Source organism: Cricetulus griseus, chromosome 2 (assembly GCF_003668045.3).
Source record: "Cricetulus griseus strain 17A/GY chromosome 2, alternate assembly CriGri-PICRH-1.0, whole genome shotgun sequence".
Classification (NCBI taxonomy): domain Eukaryota; kingdom Metazoa; phylum Chordata; class Mammalia; order Rodentia; family Cricetidae; genus Cricetulus; species Cricetulus griseus.
Window position 1 is genome coordinate 1,662,796 of NC_048595.1, and position 14,138 is coordinate 1,676,933.

General features: G+C 55.2%; 1 protein-coding gene across 8 annotated transcripts in view; it reads left to right on the forward strand.

Annotated features, from left to right (window-relative positions):
• The first annotated feature begins 2,595 nt into the window (after nucleotides 1-2,595).
• Nucleotides 2,596-14,138, forward strand: part of Prdm16 (PR/SET domain 16) — a 320,716-nt gene continuing 309,173 nt past the window's right edge. For all 8 annotated transcript variants that reach the window (XM_027398486.2, XM_027398493.2, XM_027398488.2 and 5 more), the window contains exon 1: nucleotides 2,596-2,899. In XM_027398486.2, coding sequence (XP_027254287.1) covers nucleotides 2,863-2,899 — 37 coding nt within the window. In that variant the 5' untranslated portion in view covers nucleotides 2,596-2,862. The remainder of the gene's footprint in view (nucleotides 2,900-14,138) is intronic.

Below are 14,138 nucleotides of genomic sequence, written 5' to 3' on the forward strand. Positions count from 1 at the left end.
CAAATTCCCCAGAGCTTGACTCAGTCAAAAAATGGTTCTAAAACCATTTGGTAATAACCATTTCCCCCACAGGACCTCCACTTGCCCATACTTTTCCTCTACGTGTCAACCCCCATCCCCGCTAAAAAATCTCTCAGTGGGATGGAGGTACAGTACTGTCTCCAAGGGGACCTGTGTCTGATTTTTCTTGCTTTTCCACTCTTGCTGAAAAATTCCTCCATGTCTGACCTCTCAGCTTTTAAGTCTGACCACGCGGGGGCAGGGCCTGGCCAGGGCCAGGGCCATGGCCTTTCAAGACCCGGAGATCCTGAACCGAAGAGCCACTGCAGCACCTGGGGGTTTCCATGGTCAGAAAGGAGTCAGCCTTAGTTCCCAGCTTCCTCCCCAGGCAGGTCCCCCTCCCCCCAGCTCAGAGGGTGGTGGCCAAGAGCCTAAAAGACTGTGCTATTGCCAATTCCTCACACCTCCACTGGCCAGGGTCAGCTCCCGGCTTCCATCCTAGGCTGATCTAGTCCAATCTGGCCGGAATTCTGTGTCCTCCTAAGCAGAGAGGGGGACCAGAAAGAGGGCTCCAGCAAACTCTAGAACTTCCTAGCAGAAGTCCGGCCTTTCTGCCTGGGGGTGGGGTGGGGTGGGCCCTCTGGCAGCCTCCAAGACTAGAGAAAGAGAAACCCCACTGGGCTAGAGTAGGGGAAGGGCAGGGTCCCTAAGTAGCAGACAGCCCTTCACTAGCTAGCATCATTGTGTCTTTCCAGGTGTTCTCCAAATTCCTTTTGAGGTTACAGGTGAACAAGGTGACCTTGGGCCCTCTCCAACGGGCAACTCCAGTCACAGGCTAAGCCGATAGGCTACAGACTCCTTCTGTCTTACCACCCGGTGGGGGAAAGCAGATACAGGGCCCTCCAAGACCCACCGGAGCTGCAACACTGCCTTAGTCTCCGACGGAAGCTCTTCACCAACACCTCCGGAGCCTAGAACTATAAACGCAGTGGATCTGTGACTCAGTCCCGGTAGAGACTAAGAAAGGGATAAGAGCGAGGCCCTTCTACAACCGGGCCTCCATCAGTGCAGCCAGCTGGGTGCAGGGCTAGGCACCCAAAGCTGTGAGGTCCTCAGAGACATTTGAATCTCGGCAGGGAAGTGACCCACTGGTAGTCGGAAGGCTCTGCATGCACAGTGCTGCCGCCTGCTCGGGTTTTTTTTCCCCCTAAGGGTAGTTCGGGCCCAGCGGCACTCTCCATTGGATGGGAGGTTCTATAGGAAGGACTCTCTGGAGACTGTCGTTTTAACGGGGCTGGGGTTCGGTGTGCAGATTTCAGTACTAGAAGACGGGTTTTCACTGCACAACAAAGAGGGGGTGAGGATGGTGAGAAGCCCCACCTGGGAGGCAGAAACACCCAAATGGCGCCTTCCCCTGCTAAGGCTCAGGTGACACCGTGACAGATCTGAATCTTGTTGCCTGGAGGGACCCTGGTATTCGGGAAGGGCGCCCAGGGCAGTGACCCAGCCCCAGCAGCGCATCGGTTTGTTTCCAATTCCAACTCAGATTGTAACCATATTCTCAGGAGGAATCCACATTCACCCCATTAGGCCTCTTAGTTGGGGCCACCCTGCGCTTGCCCTGCCAGGCCCCTTGCCTGCCTGAGCTCCGGGCTTGAAAGCTGCAGGGTCAGAAGCGCCAGATCTTTTCTAGCCCGCACTCCTCCACCTGTGCCTCGGGTTCTCCAGACCAGGACGCACCTGGGCCGGGAGAAGCCGAAGGGAAGTGTCCGGAAAGGACCCCGGCTCCCGAAAGTGGCCTAGCTCCGGCGCTTCCGCACTCGGTACTCACCTGGGGGCCGCGGTAGCAGCCCAACGGGGCGCGGAGACCGGAGCGCACGGGCCCACCCCGGAGACGGAGGTGCGGGACGCCCCAGGACGCTCGGGGCAAGACGCCTGGCCTTAGCATGGCCGCCCCCCGACGCGGGGCGCGCTGCCCTCAGCCGCCGCGCCCGACCGAGGACCGACGGGTCCAGCGCCGCTTGGCGTCCCGGGCGGTGGCGGAGCGCGGAGCTGGCGGCGCCTCGGCTGTTTGTTTTTGAGCCGCGGAGCCCGAAGCTGCAGCCACGGGGTGGGGGCGAGGGGGAGGGCGGGGGCGGGAGGCCCGCGGGGGGCGGCGGCCGGAGGGGGCTTCGGAGGAGCCGGGTTCTGGCGCGTTGGCCCCGACACCCCCTCCGCGAGCGCGGGGTGCGGGCAGGGATCGAGGGGAGTTCGGGAGGAGAGCGCTCTGGGGCGACGGCGAACGAAAGCTTTTTAATTAGTAATAAAACGCAATAAAACGCAGCAAAACCAGCCCGAACCCGCGTCCGAACTATCAGCGCATTTGTGGGGAAATCCGAGGAAGTCGCGCAGAAAACCGCAGCGGTCAGTCTCCTTCTCGGCCCGACTTGGGCAGGAGCCGCAGCGCTGCGCGGGGCAGGGCGGGGGCACGGTCACCTCGCCTTCAGGGCTACCTGGGTCCTTTTAAAGTGTCCAGGGTGCGGGCCCCGGGCGGGAGCGACGAGCACGGAATGTTTTCTTAAAGGGCCAGTTCCGAGCTGCACTGAAAAGGGGGGGGAGGGGGGAGAGAGAGAGAAGTGAGGTGAAGACCGAGAAGGCATCGGAGAGCCCCCCAATCCCGCGCCGAGGCGGCGGCGGCGGCGGCGCGACGAAGACGATGATGAACACATTGCAAAGTTTTTTTGGCCCCGGCGAGGGGTGTCAGATTGAGTGCTCTGTGCGCATGTGCGAAGGTGTCCAAACTGACAATGCTAGGGAGATGAAGATAGTGTGTAGCTGCTTCTGGGCTCAAGGAGGAGGAGAGAGATTCCGCGAGCCGACACCATGCGATCCAAGGCGAGGGCGAGGAAGCTAGCCAAAAGTAAGTCTCCCGCGCTCGACCGCGCCGCGTCGCCGGGCCCGGGCCGCGGGGCCGGGGTACCCGGGCCAGGGGTGCGCGTCGGGGCGCGGTCGGCGCGCTTGCGGCTCCGGCCCCCCGTCGACCGCGCGGCCCGGGGGCTGCTCCGCCTCCCGTGCTCCCGGGCGGCCGCTCGCGAGGAGGCTCGGGGCGCCCGGCCGCGCGCTCCCCGAAGGCGCCGGCCCCCTCCCCGCCGAACCCCCTCCCCCCCCACAGTGTCAGGCGCTCGGGCCGGGAACCCGAGGCGCGCGGTGGGGGCCGGGGAGGGGGGCGGAGGGGGAGGCCGGGGTGGAGGGGAGAGAAAAGCGAAAGTTAGCGAAAAGTTGACGAAAGGGGAGAGTAACTTTTCCTCTCGCTCGCTCTCTCCCTCTCTCTCTCCGAGTGGCTCTCAGTCCTGGTCAAATCATATTCCGGGCTTTTGAAATAGTGGGCGCTAGAGCACCGCCTTTGGCGTCCGCCAGCCGGGCTCAGAGGAGGGAGACCCCGAGCCGGGGAGGGGGCGGAGGAGGGGGCGCGGGCCGGCGCCCACCCGGCTCCCCGGGAGCAAGGACGGGGTTGGCGCAGGCAGGACGGCCGCAGCCGCTGGGGAAGCAACATGGAGACTTTTCCTGCGCTCGGAACTGTGGTCATGAAGTTTATTCCCAAGTGGTGCCCCGCGTGGTGGCCGGCGCTCCTCTGTGACTCCGGCAGTTGGCTCGGGCCGCCCAGTGCCGGTGCCTCTGGCAGCAGGGTCCCCACCAGCCGCTTTGCGACCCGCCGCTCTTCCTCACTTGGTCTCGCTCCGACCCTCCTGCACACGGTCTCCCTGGCACCCGTGAGGCCCAAAGGGACGAACTGCCCCGGCGGAGACTGCCAGGGCCCGGGTCTTACTTTCTCTTTCGCTCCGCCTTGGGCCGAGCCTGGGGCTCTGCGCGCTGTAAGCCGCTGGCCGGTCCCCACTGAAGCCCGCGAACTCCGCCGTCCGCACCACCGCCACCGCGTCTCAGAGCAGCCCGCGCGCCCTCCTAGCCCGGTGCCGCCTCCATCCGCTACGAGTCGGGCTGGGGGCTTCGGCCCTTGCAGCCAGCAGGTGGGAACCGGCTGCTCCGCGGCCAGAGAAACGCGGCTTCAACAGACCCGGCCATGGCCCGGCTACAGCGAAGCGGTGAGCGCTGTGCGCAGAGAATACGAATCGCTCATCCCAGCCGCCCCCTCCTCTACCGTAGGCCCGCGAAAGGGGCGTCCGGCACTCTGGCTCAAGGTCCCTTCCTGATCACCAGGCCGTTCTGTCTGCCTCTCCAGGGTTGGATCCTGCCTGGCTCGGCCTCGCGGTTTCCAGAGCCGAACTCTAAAAACATGAGCCCAACGGGTGTAGGATTTACGATAGTTTTCCGAAGCCTGGCGCTTTCAGCTCGGGACCCTGCCGAACTTGGCCCCGGATGCCTTAGGCCGCGCGCCCATCCTACAGGGAAAAGCAACTTCCAGCCTCCGCCAAGCTTCCCTGAGCTCTGCGATTCGTGGCCCCTGGGTTAGGAGCCCCTTTCCCGCCGAGCTCCCTGTCCAGCTGCCCTTGACCTCGGCCTCCTGGGCCACCCATGACCTCTGACCCCTCTTGGTGCGAACAGGGCCAGCAATTTCCCAGCGGGTACGAATGAGCTGTGTGCGTACTGCGTGACTATCCACGACGCACGGTGCGGGTGTGCGGTGTACTGTTTAGAGTCTGGTGTGCACCGTGGGCCTTTAGGAGTCTCCGCTCCCTGGCTGCAGGCTGGGCTAGTCAGGCTCTCTAGGATGAAGGACTCAGAGCTGGAAGGAGAAGAGTAAAGCCACTGCGCTCCTTTTGTCGCCGCGCCGCTTTCGCTGCAAGCGAGAGACTGGCTCAACGCACCCTGCGCGGCCCCGGAAACTTCCCAGAGGTCCACAGCCGGTCGGCGCCCTGCTGGGCCTCAGCTCTCCGCCTGCTCCACCTCCAGGTGGGGAAGGTTACCTGGCCCTGGCCTTACTTAGGATGGGAACGATGGGAACGATGGGAACGGAACAGGCCTTCCCTAGAGGCCGAGAACCGGAGGACACAGCCGGTGGAACTGCTTCTTCTCTTTGCTGGGCGTTCTTAGAAATTGCCCTCAGAAGCTTGCCCGACAGTCCCAGAGTCCCCTCTTGGGTGTCACTCTGAGACCCGGTTCCAGGCTGTGTGACTTACTACTTGCTGTCACCAAAGCCCCCTTAAGAAGGTGGTTGAGACAGCTCGGGGTTGCAAGACAGCTTCAGGGCCTACTGAGGACTTTTGGATTTCATTAGATAATATTTTAAGCAGATGTGGCAGGCTCCTGGGACACCTGACTCCATTACCTGGCGCAAGGGTGACAAGCAGACACGCAGCAGCCAGCCCAGCCGCCTTGGCCAACAGGGTCAAGGGATAGGGAAAGGAGCAAGGTCAGGGTTTTGCTCGGGCCCTCACACCATGACTGAGACTGTACCGAGGACAGAAGGACAGCTGGGCCAATAAATGTGACCTCAGGACACAGAGCTTGGGGGGCCTGTCCCAGGGTATGCACCTTGAGGTGTAATTTCGTTTGCATTTATTTCTTAGTGTTCCTACTACAGACCTCTCTGCTTGGCTTACTCAAGCTGGACTTTTTAGGTGTCCCACTTGTAGGGGCCCAGAGTAGAGCCTTCTGTTGAGCTTTTATAAGGATAGAGGTGTCTGGGGTAGTCTCAGGGGGACTATGATTCAGCTAGTGGGAAACTAAGCCTGAGCAGGGGCAGAGTGAAGATAGTTCAGGGAAGGGGGGTCCCCCTTACCCAGCTTGGGCCAGTGCTGACCAGTAAGGGCTTGAGGCTGTCTTGACCCTACATTTAAAAACGAAATACTTAACAATCACTTATTCCTGCCACTGCTGTGATCCAGGTGGGCAGGATGAGGCTTGGTTGGTGATGGTGCCTTCCTGTCCTTTAGTAACCACATAGCACAAGTAGAAGGGTATAGCTAGGAACCCCACCAGAGCCATATTTAGAGACCTGATTTCTATGGAGATGACAGACCTTGTGGTCCCAAACATCACACACCCCACCCTGCTAGGTGTGGGACTTTGTGTGAGTGTTGAATGTGTTGGGGTGCTGAATTGCTAATTAGTGTAATAATTGTGTGAAGCTGCTTGGGTTGAAGGACTGGGGAGGCCCAGCACAAGGCCATGCCCTTCCCTGTTGAGACAAGCAGGGGCCTGGACTGTCTGGCTCTTGCCCTTCTACCCTCTCCAGGGAAGTGAGAGCCCAGGGGACAGTCTTTGCTCTAGAGCTGCAACAGAAGCAGGAACCTGTAGGCGGGAATTGATTGCCTTGCCCGCTTCAGGCGAAAGGTGGGGCCTGCTTGGTGGAGGGGCAGCTGGGTGCAGGGCGCAGGGCTGGTGGCCAGTGCCCTGAGGCTCTGTGCTGTGTGCTGTGTGTCACAGGCCTTGTGTCTGCCACCACTGGTTGATGTTAGAAGGGTCGGGGTCTGAGGCCTGGTGTGTGTGTGTGTGTGTGTGTGTGTGTGTGTGTGTGTGTGTGTGTGTGTGTGTGTAGGTCTCGCCAAAGCTTGTTTGTAAAGCAAGTGCTTGCTGGTCAGTCTCCCTTCCAGCTATGCCCCAGGGTCTCTAGCAGTCTGAAGGACAGGTGTGGATTAGACCCAGCCCTTCCTAGTCTTGCCTTTCTACTGCCCCCAAACCCCTACATGGGCAGTGCTAGCCACAGAGAACTAACTCCTCACTGTCTGTTTAGAGGTTAGGTAAGGGTGGAAGAGAGTTCCCTCCCCCGGGGGCCAGCACTGCCTCAGCTGCCACTGCTTACAGGGCTTTGGTGGGGCATGAGTAGCCCTCTGTTTTATTCAATTAGGAGGCAATTAGGGGTCCTTGGGGGAGGGGGCTGGTACTGGTAATTAAGGTTATGTATAATTAGAGTTACAACAAAATTATCTAGGATTAAAAATCTTTTGAGTAATTTCTTTAAAAAATTTCAAATAGCATTAAATACAATTTATCAGATTTTGAATCAAAAACCCCAAGCTTGTGTTGAAGGCTCTCGGGGAACAGTGTTAGCACTTTCCCTCAGGAGAGAACTTCCATGAGGTGGAGGGAGTCTCTCTCTCTCTCTCTCTCTCTCTCTCTCTCTCTCTCTCTCTGGCTTCTGCTTGGCTGAAAGGCTGCTGGGGCTCAGAGCTTAGATTCCAGCAGCCAGCTTCAGATTGCCAGTTCCCGGCACCTGCCCAGGGAACTCTTTTCAGGTGTCTCCCAGATCCCTTCTTACAGGGTCATAGACGGCTATGGGACCAGCAGTAGTAGGTGTCTACACTGCACCGACTTAACGCCTCTGACCATGACAACAGTGCCTTCCTATTGGGGGGGCACCTTATGGCTTCCTGGGGGTTCCGCCTGAATTTCCAGACCCTTCCACCTGGCCCAGAAACCCCTGTGCAAGGTCTCTTCTGCCTGAAGTGTCCCCTTTAGTGTCCCTTATACAGGTGTGCCTGCCCACCCCGGGTTTGAACTGGGGTGGGGAGAACTATCTGGGAAAACAAGGTGGAGGGTAGCCTGCATTGTGAGTTGCTCTGCCTCTGTTGTGTGTGGCACCAACCCCGGAACAGACCCTCAAAGTGCCTGTGGGTGCACTTCCACCCTCCTGGGTAGGCATGAGCCAGCATCCCACTCACTGGTCCAGGGAAGGAAAGGAGAATGTGTGGAACAGTAGGACACCTCCAGAGGTAAGAGACCCCAAATAGGTACAGTCACTCACACCATTGCACAGCAAGTTCCAGACCTTCAGGGTTTCTCAGTATGGTACTGAGACTATAGTTAATTCCATAGCATTTTTTAACTAACTAATTAATTTTTTTTCAACATGTCAGGGTTAAAGCATTTCAAGACCAATGCTTTCTGTGGTCTGTTCTTAAAGTAGATTCCATGTGCTATAACCCGTGAATACAGCCATCAGATTTATCCCCCACTTGCCTGCAGATTGGAATCCTATTTACTCAGGGCTGGACACTCCCCTCCAGGGAATGATTGTGTAGCCTGTCCTCACCTGGAGGTGGGCACCCTCTCCAAGAGCAAGTTCTAGGTTGACCAGGGATGACCTGGCCTAGCCCCTCCTTGCCTTTTGCCCAGCACAAGTATAGAAACCCCACATGGAGGGGAATGCCTGCTTACCCCACCCCCAATCTATAGGTGGATCCACCCGTCTTCCTTAGGTCACTAGGGAGATGTGGCATCCCATTGTGCCCCTGCTGCTGTCACCAGTAGACCTGAGCTGCAGGACTAGTGCAAGGTCTTCGAGATTGGCTGTTGTGCCCTTAGCTCTAGTGGTCCTGAAGCAAGGGATGGGTGCTCTCTCCTGTTCTGACCACTCTCCATTCTCAGATCCTCTACTCCTTGGAGGTGCCTCTCATGAGGAGGAGGAACAATACCCCCCGAGGAAGCTGAAGATAGGAGTGCCAGCCACTTGAGATATATATTTGTTTAATAGTTAACATTTTGTGTCAAAAAAAAAAAGAGGGAACGCAGATTCTGGTGAAGTCTTTGCTTATTTTATATCCACTATAACTATTTCTGTCCATGAAAATTGGCTTAATTATATCAATGGAATGTTTCTTTTTCAATTCTGTATGCAATTAGTCCATCTTGCCGGCTGCAATTTATTTTAATAAAAAAATAAACCGGTGGTGTGTTCAGTTCCTCGTCCCCTGGGGACAAATGCGATTGGTGTGTTTAATTTCATTAAGTACAATGTGGCCTACTGGAAAAAATGTCTGAAATCAGCTCTATGCGGCTTAAACACTGGCATTTGAAACAAATCATTATTGCATTAGCTGTCATACTGGTAATTCTAGAATCTAAGGAAAAAAATATATTATGGCTGTTTTTATAACCCTTTGCAAATGCTCTGTTAAAATAATTTATAATCATTTTAAAACATGGCTGGTCCTGGTGAATATTTCATCTCGTCTAAATATGGTTCTGCGTTCTCCCGTGCACACTCACACATTCCCAACCCCAAGTGCTCATCCCTCAATGCTAAAGCAGTACGCCTGTGTTCAGACAAACCCCACGGAGGACAGGATCTCTTTCTCACTCTGGCCTGAGCCCCACACTTGAGAGTATGGGGTGTGGGGCACAAAGTTGTCAGAAACCCAGTGCAGCCAGAGGGCACTCCAGGGGCCGTTAGCTCACCCAGCCTTCTGGCTCAGGTGGGAAGGAAAATCAATACACATCTGTGTAGGCCTTTGTGGGTACGGGAACAAAACTGTCCATATCCCGTTTCTGAGTCCAGCAAGCATGGATGCTCTGTTCACACTGGATTCCTGTTTGGGAGAACAAAAAATAAATAAACATAAATAAAAATAAAAGCACAGTTCTCAAATACTGGCTTTCTGAGACCAATATGGGGGTACAGCTGATTAACTTGGTGAGGGGAGAGGTGATGCCCAGTAAGTTGAGAAATACGTGTCAGAAAATAGGGCTTGCTCTGGGGCAGTGCTCTGTGAAGCATCGCGTGTGCCCGTGTGTGTTTTCCCATATGTGTGTTGGATCTACACTGCCTGTGGAAGTCCTGGACTGGTCCGAGGTGAGTTTGTAGTGACTGAGAGGGGTGGTGAGTGTGACACTGACTCCTTATTCCCACCAGTGTGCATTGAAACAGAACACGAGGGTCTGGATGGAGGTAGTGGGTGATGAGTTGCGGGTGGGTGGGTGGGTGGGGACTCTTCCGGCTCTTGCTTCTTTCAGATTCTGAGTTATGCTCCTAGGTGGTCTGAGAGTATGGGTGGAAACCCCTTCCGTGGCTGTTTGCTTGCCGGTATAGCAGTGGCTCAAAGTGTAAGTCTGTGTGTGATGGAGCCTGGCTGTGTGGTGTGGTCTTGAAGTGGGTCCATTCCCACCCAGACTGAGGCAGGAGAGTTGTGATTCCTGGGGTGTGGGTGTGTGCCCCGTTCTCTGTCTAGGCATTGCTATGAGACATTGTCAGGAAGAAAAGGGACCAGATGATTGAGTAGGACATCAGGGAGCAGGGCTGCTGGGGTTTGAGGTTTCCCAGGCCTTGGGGATTTCATAGGTAATTCTGCTTGGGCCTGGTTGAGGATGTTCCATTTCTTTTCCTTAGCCTCCTGGTTTACCTAGATGAAGTCAGGCAGACTTCCTTTTTTCCTCTTCTGACATAGAATGTATTCTATATGAATTTCAATATTGGCTGATGGTAGGGCATTTGGGGGAGACACAGCCATTTCTACGTGTCTTGGTAGAGCAGGAATAGAGTATCTGGGCTGTGTCTAGTGCTGGCCACCCCAGATCCCTGGCTCTGGGCGCGATCCCCACTGAAGTGACCTCCATATGCCTGCAATTTGCTTTCCAGTCGGTACACTGAGAAATAAGTGGCTTTGTCTACTTTCCTACTTTAGAAAGAATAACAAAGCCGAACGCTTAGTGCCAATATCTAAGCCTGGCCCAAGAAGCCCTGGAGGCTACCCATGAGGGTTCATATGGGCCTTGCCTGGCCTCCCACGCCCCCCAACCCCCATGCACAGGCTTAGGGGAACATGCAGGGGACCTCCCTTCCTTTCTTTCTTGTGCTGTGTGAACTGTCTGCCCTTCTGTGATCCCCGAACTCCATTGCAGCTGGGATTTGCCAGATAAGAAGAGAGTGCCTTAGAGAATAAAAGTCAGTTTTAACTTGGGTGAAGCGTTACGGCATCTGGATGTGTCTGACTCTGCCCTAAGCACTTTTAACTCCTTGCCCACTCAGGGAGGGCTGCCTTGAACAATCCAGGAAGGTCCCATGTATTGTTTGGCTGATGCTTCTGCATAGGGACTTATGGGCCATCAGATTTGCCCTCAAATCTGAGAGAGACTCAGAGTGACCCCCCCCCATCACCACTAACTTTTCTGTTTGGGAATGGGTTTGTCATTCTTTGGCTACCTATCCTGGAAGGCATTGAGGTCAGGCGGAGTGTGCAGACCACTGTCAGCTCAGGACAGACGTGAGACCTGGTCATGAAGCCATGCCCACTGTGGGCCCCACTCTGCTCCAGCAGGGTCCTATTTTGATTTCTTCCATTTAGCTGTGTCCTGAAATAAAACAACACACAACCTTCACTATTTCTTTCATTTTTTCCAACTCAGAGGCACAGGTGTCTGGGCCTATTGTGGAGCTGTGTGTGCAGAGGGACTCACTGTGTTCAAAGCTCCCTCCCTTCACCCCTCTTCCCCCAGACCATGCTTTTCCATCTCAGCCAAGCAAGCTTTTCCAACATCTGCCTTTGGGGCTGAAACAGCTGTTGGCATCTGCCGGTTCTTTTCCTTATCAGAGGCCTCCTAGGCCCTGCAGGATGTGAGCTTCAGGCCTGCTCACTGTTCTTAGAAGCCCAGCACAAGGTCTGGGAGTCTGCTGTGAACTGGGCTCTGACCTTGGCTCTCCTGGGGTTAGAGGACCTTCTCCATAGAATGGAGACTCAGGAGCTCACTCAGAGAAAGACATTGCCTTTAATCCTGGGTACTCTGTGCTAGTACTGCCTTAGGATCTGTGCTTCTGTGTCCAGTCTGCTCAGATGGGGGGTAGGCCTGAGCCAGACCAACAGCTTCCTGACCTTGCCTGTCTTATCGCCGCCCACCCCTGCCTGGGAAAGCCTCACTGCTTCTCTAGCCCCTGGGCAGGCAGGGCGTCAGCATCTCGGCAGAGAGCAGGACTGGGTCAGCGTGAAGAATGGGTCCTGAAAGCGATTGGGACTCTTTTCTGTGATGCAGTTTAATCCCGTGTCTATATTCACAAACTGACAGTCGATATTATACCAAAATACAGATTTACATAATAGATTCCGGGCGCTCCTTGCAGCCAGGTCTCCGAGGGAAAGGGGCACGAATTGAAAAGGCTCAGACATTTATATCTGCCCAACGGGCGGCCACAGTCTCCTCAGAGAGGCCCAGCCACATCAGTCCATAAAACATTTAAACAAAGACTGAAAATTATGCTCACTGGAGGAGCCCGAGTGGTGACCACAGAGAGACCATGCAGTCCCAGGGCAAAGAGGAAGACGGAAGTCCTGCCTAGGAAGGCCTGGACATTAATCTCTGGCACCCCCATTGCCTCCTCCCTCCCCGGAGTCTCCATCGAAAGCCCACATGGAGGAAAAGCCACATGAGGAGGGCTGCACTGGGCTTAGAATTGACATCTCTGGGTATATGCTGGCTTGGTGGCATTCCAAGCCACCTTAGGAAGGGACTGCCGGTCAGCCCTCTAGCACACTGGCCACTCTGCCAGGTCAGCCTCAGGGTCAGCACATGGGCCTCCAGGATTGTCAGCTTGTAGTCAGCACACTTCCTACAGGTCCTGGGTCCCTTGTGGACACCAGAGAATACCTGCTGATTCAAATAGAATAACATGGCTTCAGGTGGCAGCAGCCAGCAGAGATATGGCCTGGCTTGTGGGAGGGGGAAATGCCACTGTCCTCTTTGCTACCTGCATATCTGAGTCAATGGCTCCCTGGGACATTTCTGGCTTTTCTTCCAGGTCTCTCCCAGGCTCTTATTCCTGGAAGGGCTGACACATTCCTGAAGTACTAGTGTGTTCTGCTGGCCAGAGTCAGCAGTGCCGGGGAGAAAGGTAGCTCCTAAGGTGGATTCTTCTTTGTCTGGCAGACATGATGAGGCTGTCTTCATACAGCATGCAGTCACATCAGGTGTGTACACGTGTGCTGTGCATCTGTGCACACATGTGCACCAGTGTGCTGGGAGAAGATCTGTTGTCTGAATGAGATTCACGCCTGCTTTTCAGAGGTGCCACATGCTTTCCTGCCCACTTAGTTTTGGGGGAACCCTGTGTCCTTAGGTCTGCAAGGTATGGAAACAGCTGTCAGCAGCTGGGCCAGGCCTGCCCCAGAACCGCTTGGCCGCTGATTGTCGAGGGCAAAGAACACAGGCCACGGCGATCTGTGAGTGAGCACTCTTCCTCTTGTCTGTGGCCCTAAGGTGAAACAAAGAGGAGATGGGGCTGTTTAGACAATCCAGGGCCCTGGTGTTCGCGTTGAGAAAAATTACAGAATTACTCTGCCAGTGTCAGGTTTCGAGATAATGACGTGTCTCTGTGTGAAAATATTAAATTGCAATAACATGCCGTGTGAGTACCCCTTTGAATAGGGTATTCGGTTCCCAGCTCAGACTGAACGTAAGCTAGTGACTGACAGAGTACAAATGGTGTCATAAGGCATGGGGTGGGGTAGGGGGATTTACAGCTGGCCCTGGTTTTCTTGATCGGTCTTTCTATCTTGGCCTGTCTTGACACCTTTCTTCTAATGAAACAACTTGATGCTGCTGCTAATTATTTATTCATCATGTTAGGGAGAGGAAACACTATCAGAGACAGATCGATTTTTTTTCCCCTCCTGGAAGTGATTTGACATGACTTAAAACATAACGGCTGCTTCGCTGTGCTGGGTGGCGTCCTCAGACTGCCCAAAGTTCATTATCTCATCAATGCTGTCCCCCGTCCATTTTGTGAAAATCCTGAGGGCCTATTCCCAAGTCTGCTGCTGCCTACACACAGGCGAGTGTCAGCACAGAAAGCTGCTGTCTAGAGAGGCTGTCTTATTTTGAATTTTGGTGCAGAGGTACACGCTGGATGGCTTCTTCCAGGCAGGTGGCTACAAGAAGTCAGCGTGGCAGGTGGAAGATTTTTAATGTCCCCGAGGAACCTGTAGGAGCCAGGCATCTTCAGTGAAAGCCTGCATTGATCCCTAATGCTTGAGACTTTTCAAGGGGCATGTGTACTAGAGTGCACTGTGGAGGGGCAGTTTGGTGGCTGCACATTTGGCTGAGTGCCCTTAAGACGAAAGTTCTATAAACTGTGGAAAGTAAGTGCTCCGAAGCCTAGGCAGATAGCCCCAGGAGACACTCTCCAGTTTCAGGACTGGGAATCAGAATTGCAAAGCAGAGGCCCTAAGTTTTAACTTTCCCTCCATCCAAGGTGTTAATCTTACCTTCCCAAAGGTTCGGTAAAGTCCCTGAAAGCAGCAGCTTGGAATTGAATCTCATCTGCTAATGATGGTGCCAGTGGCCTCAAGTTCAAGCACACCCCTACCCCACCCCCAGCTGCACCTGGTTTCTGGCATTGGCAGACTCCATAGGGAACCCTTCTTCTCTCTAGTCCCAGCTCTCTTGTTGCCCAGGGTTTTAGGTTGCCTCCATCCTGACAGACTACCCTCGTTCAA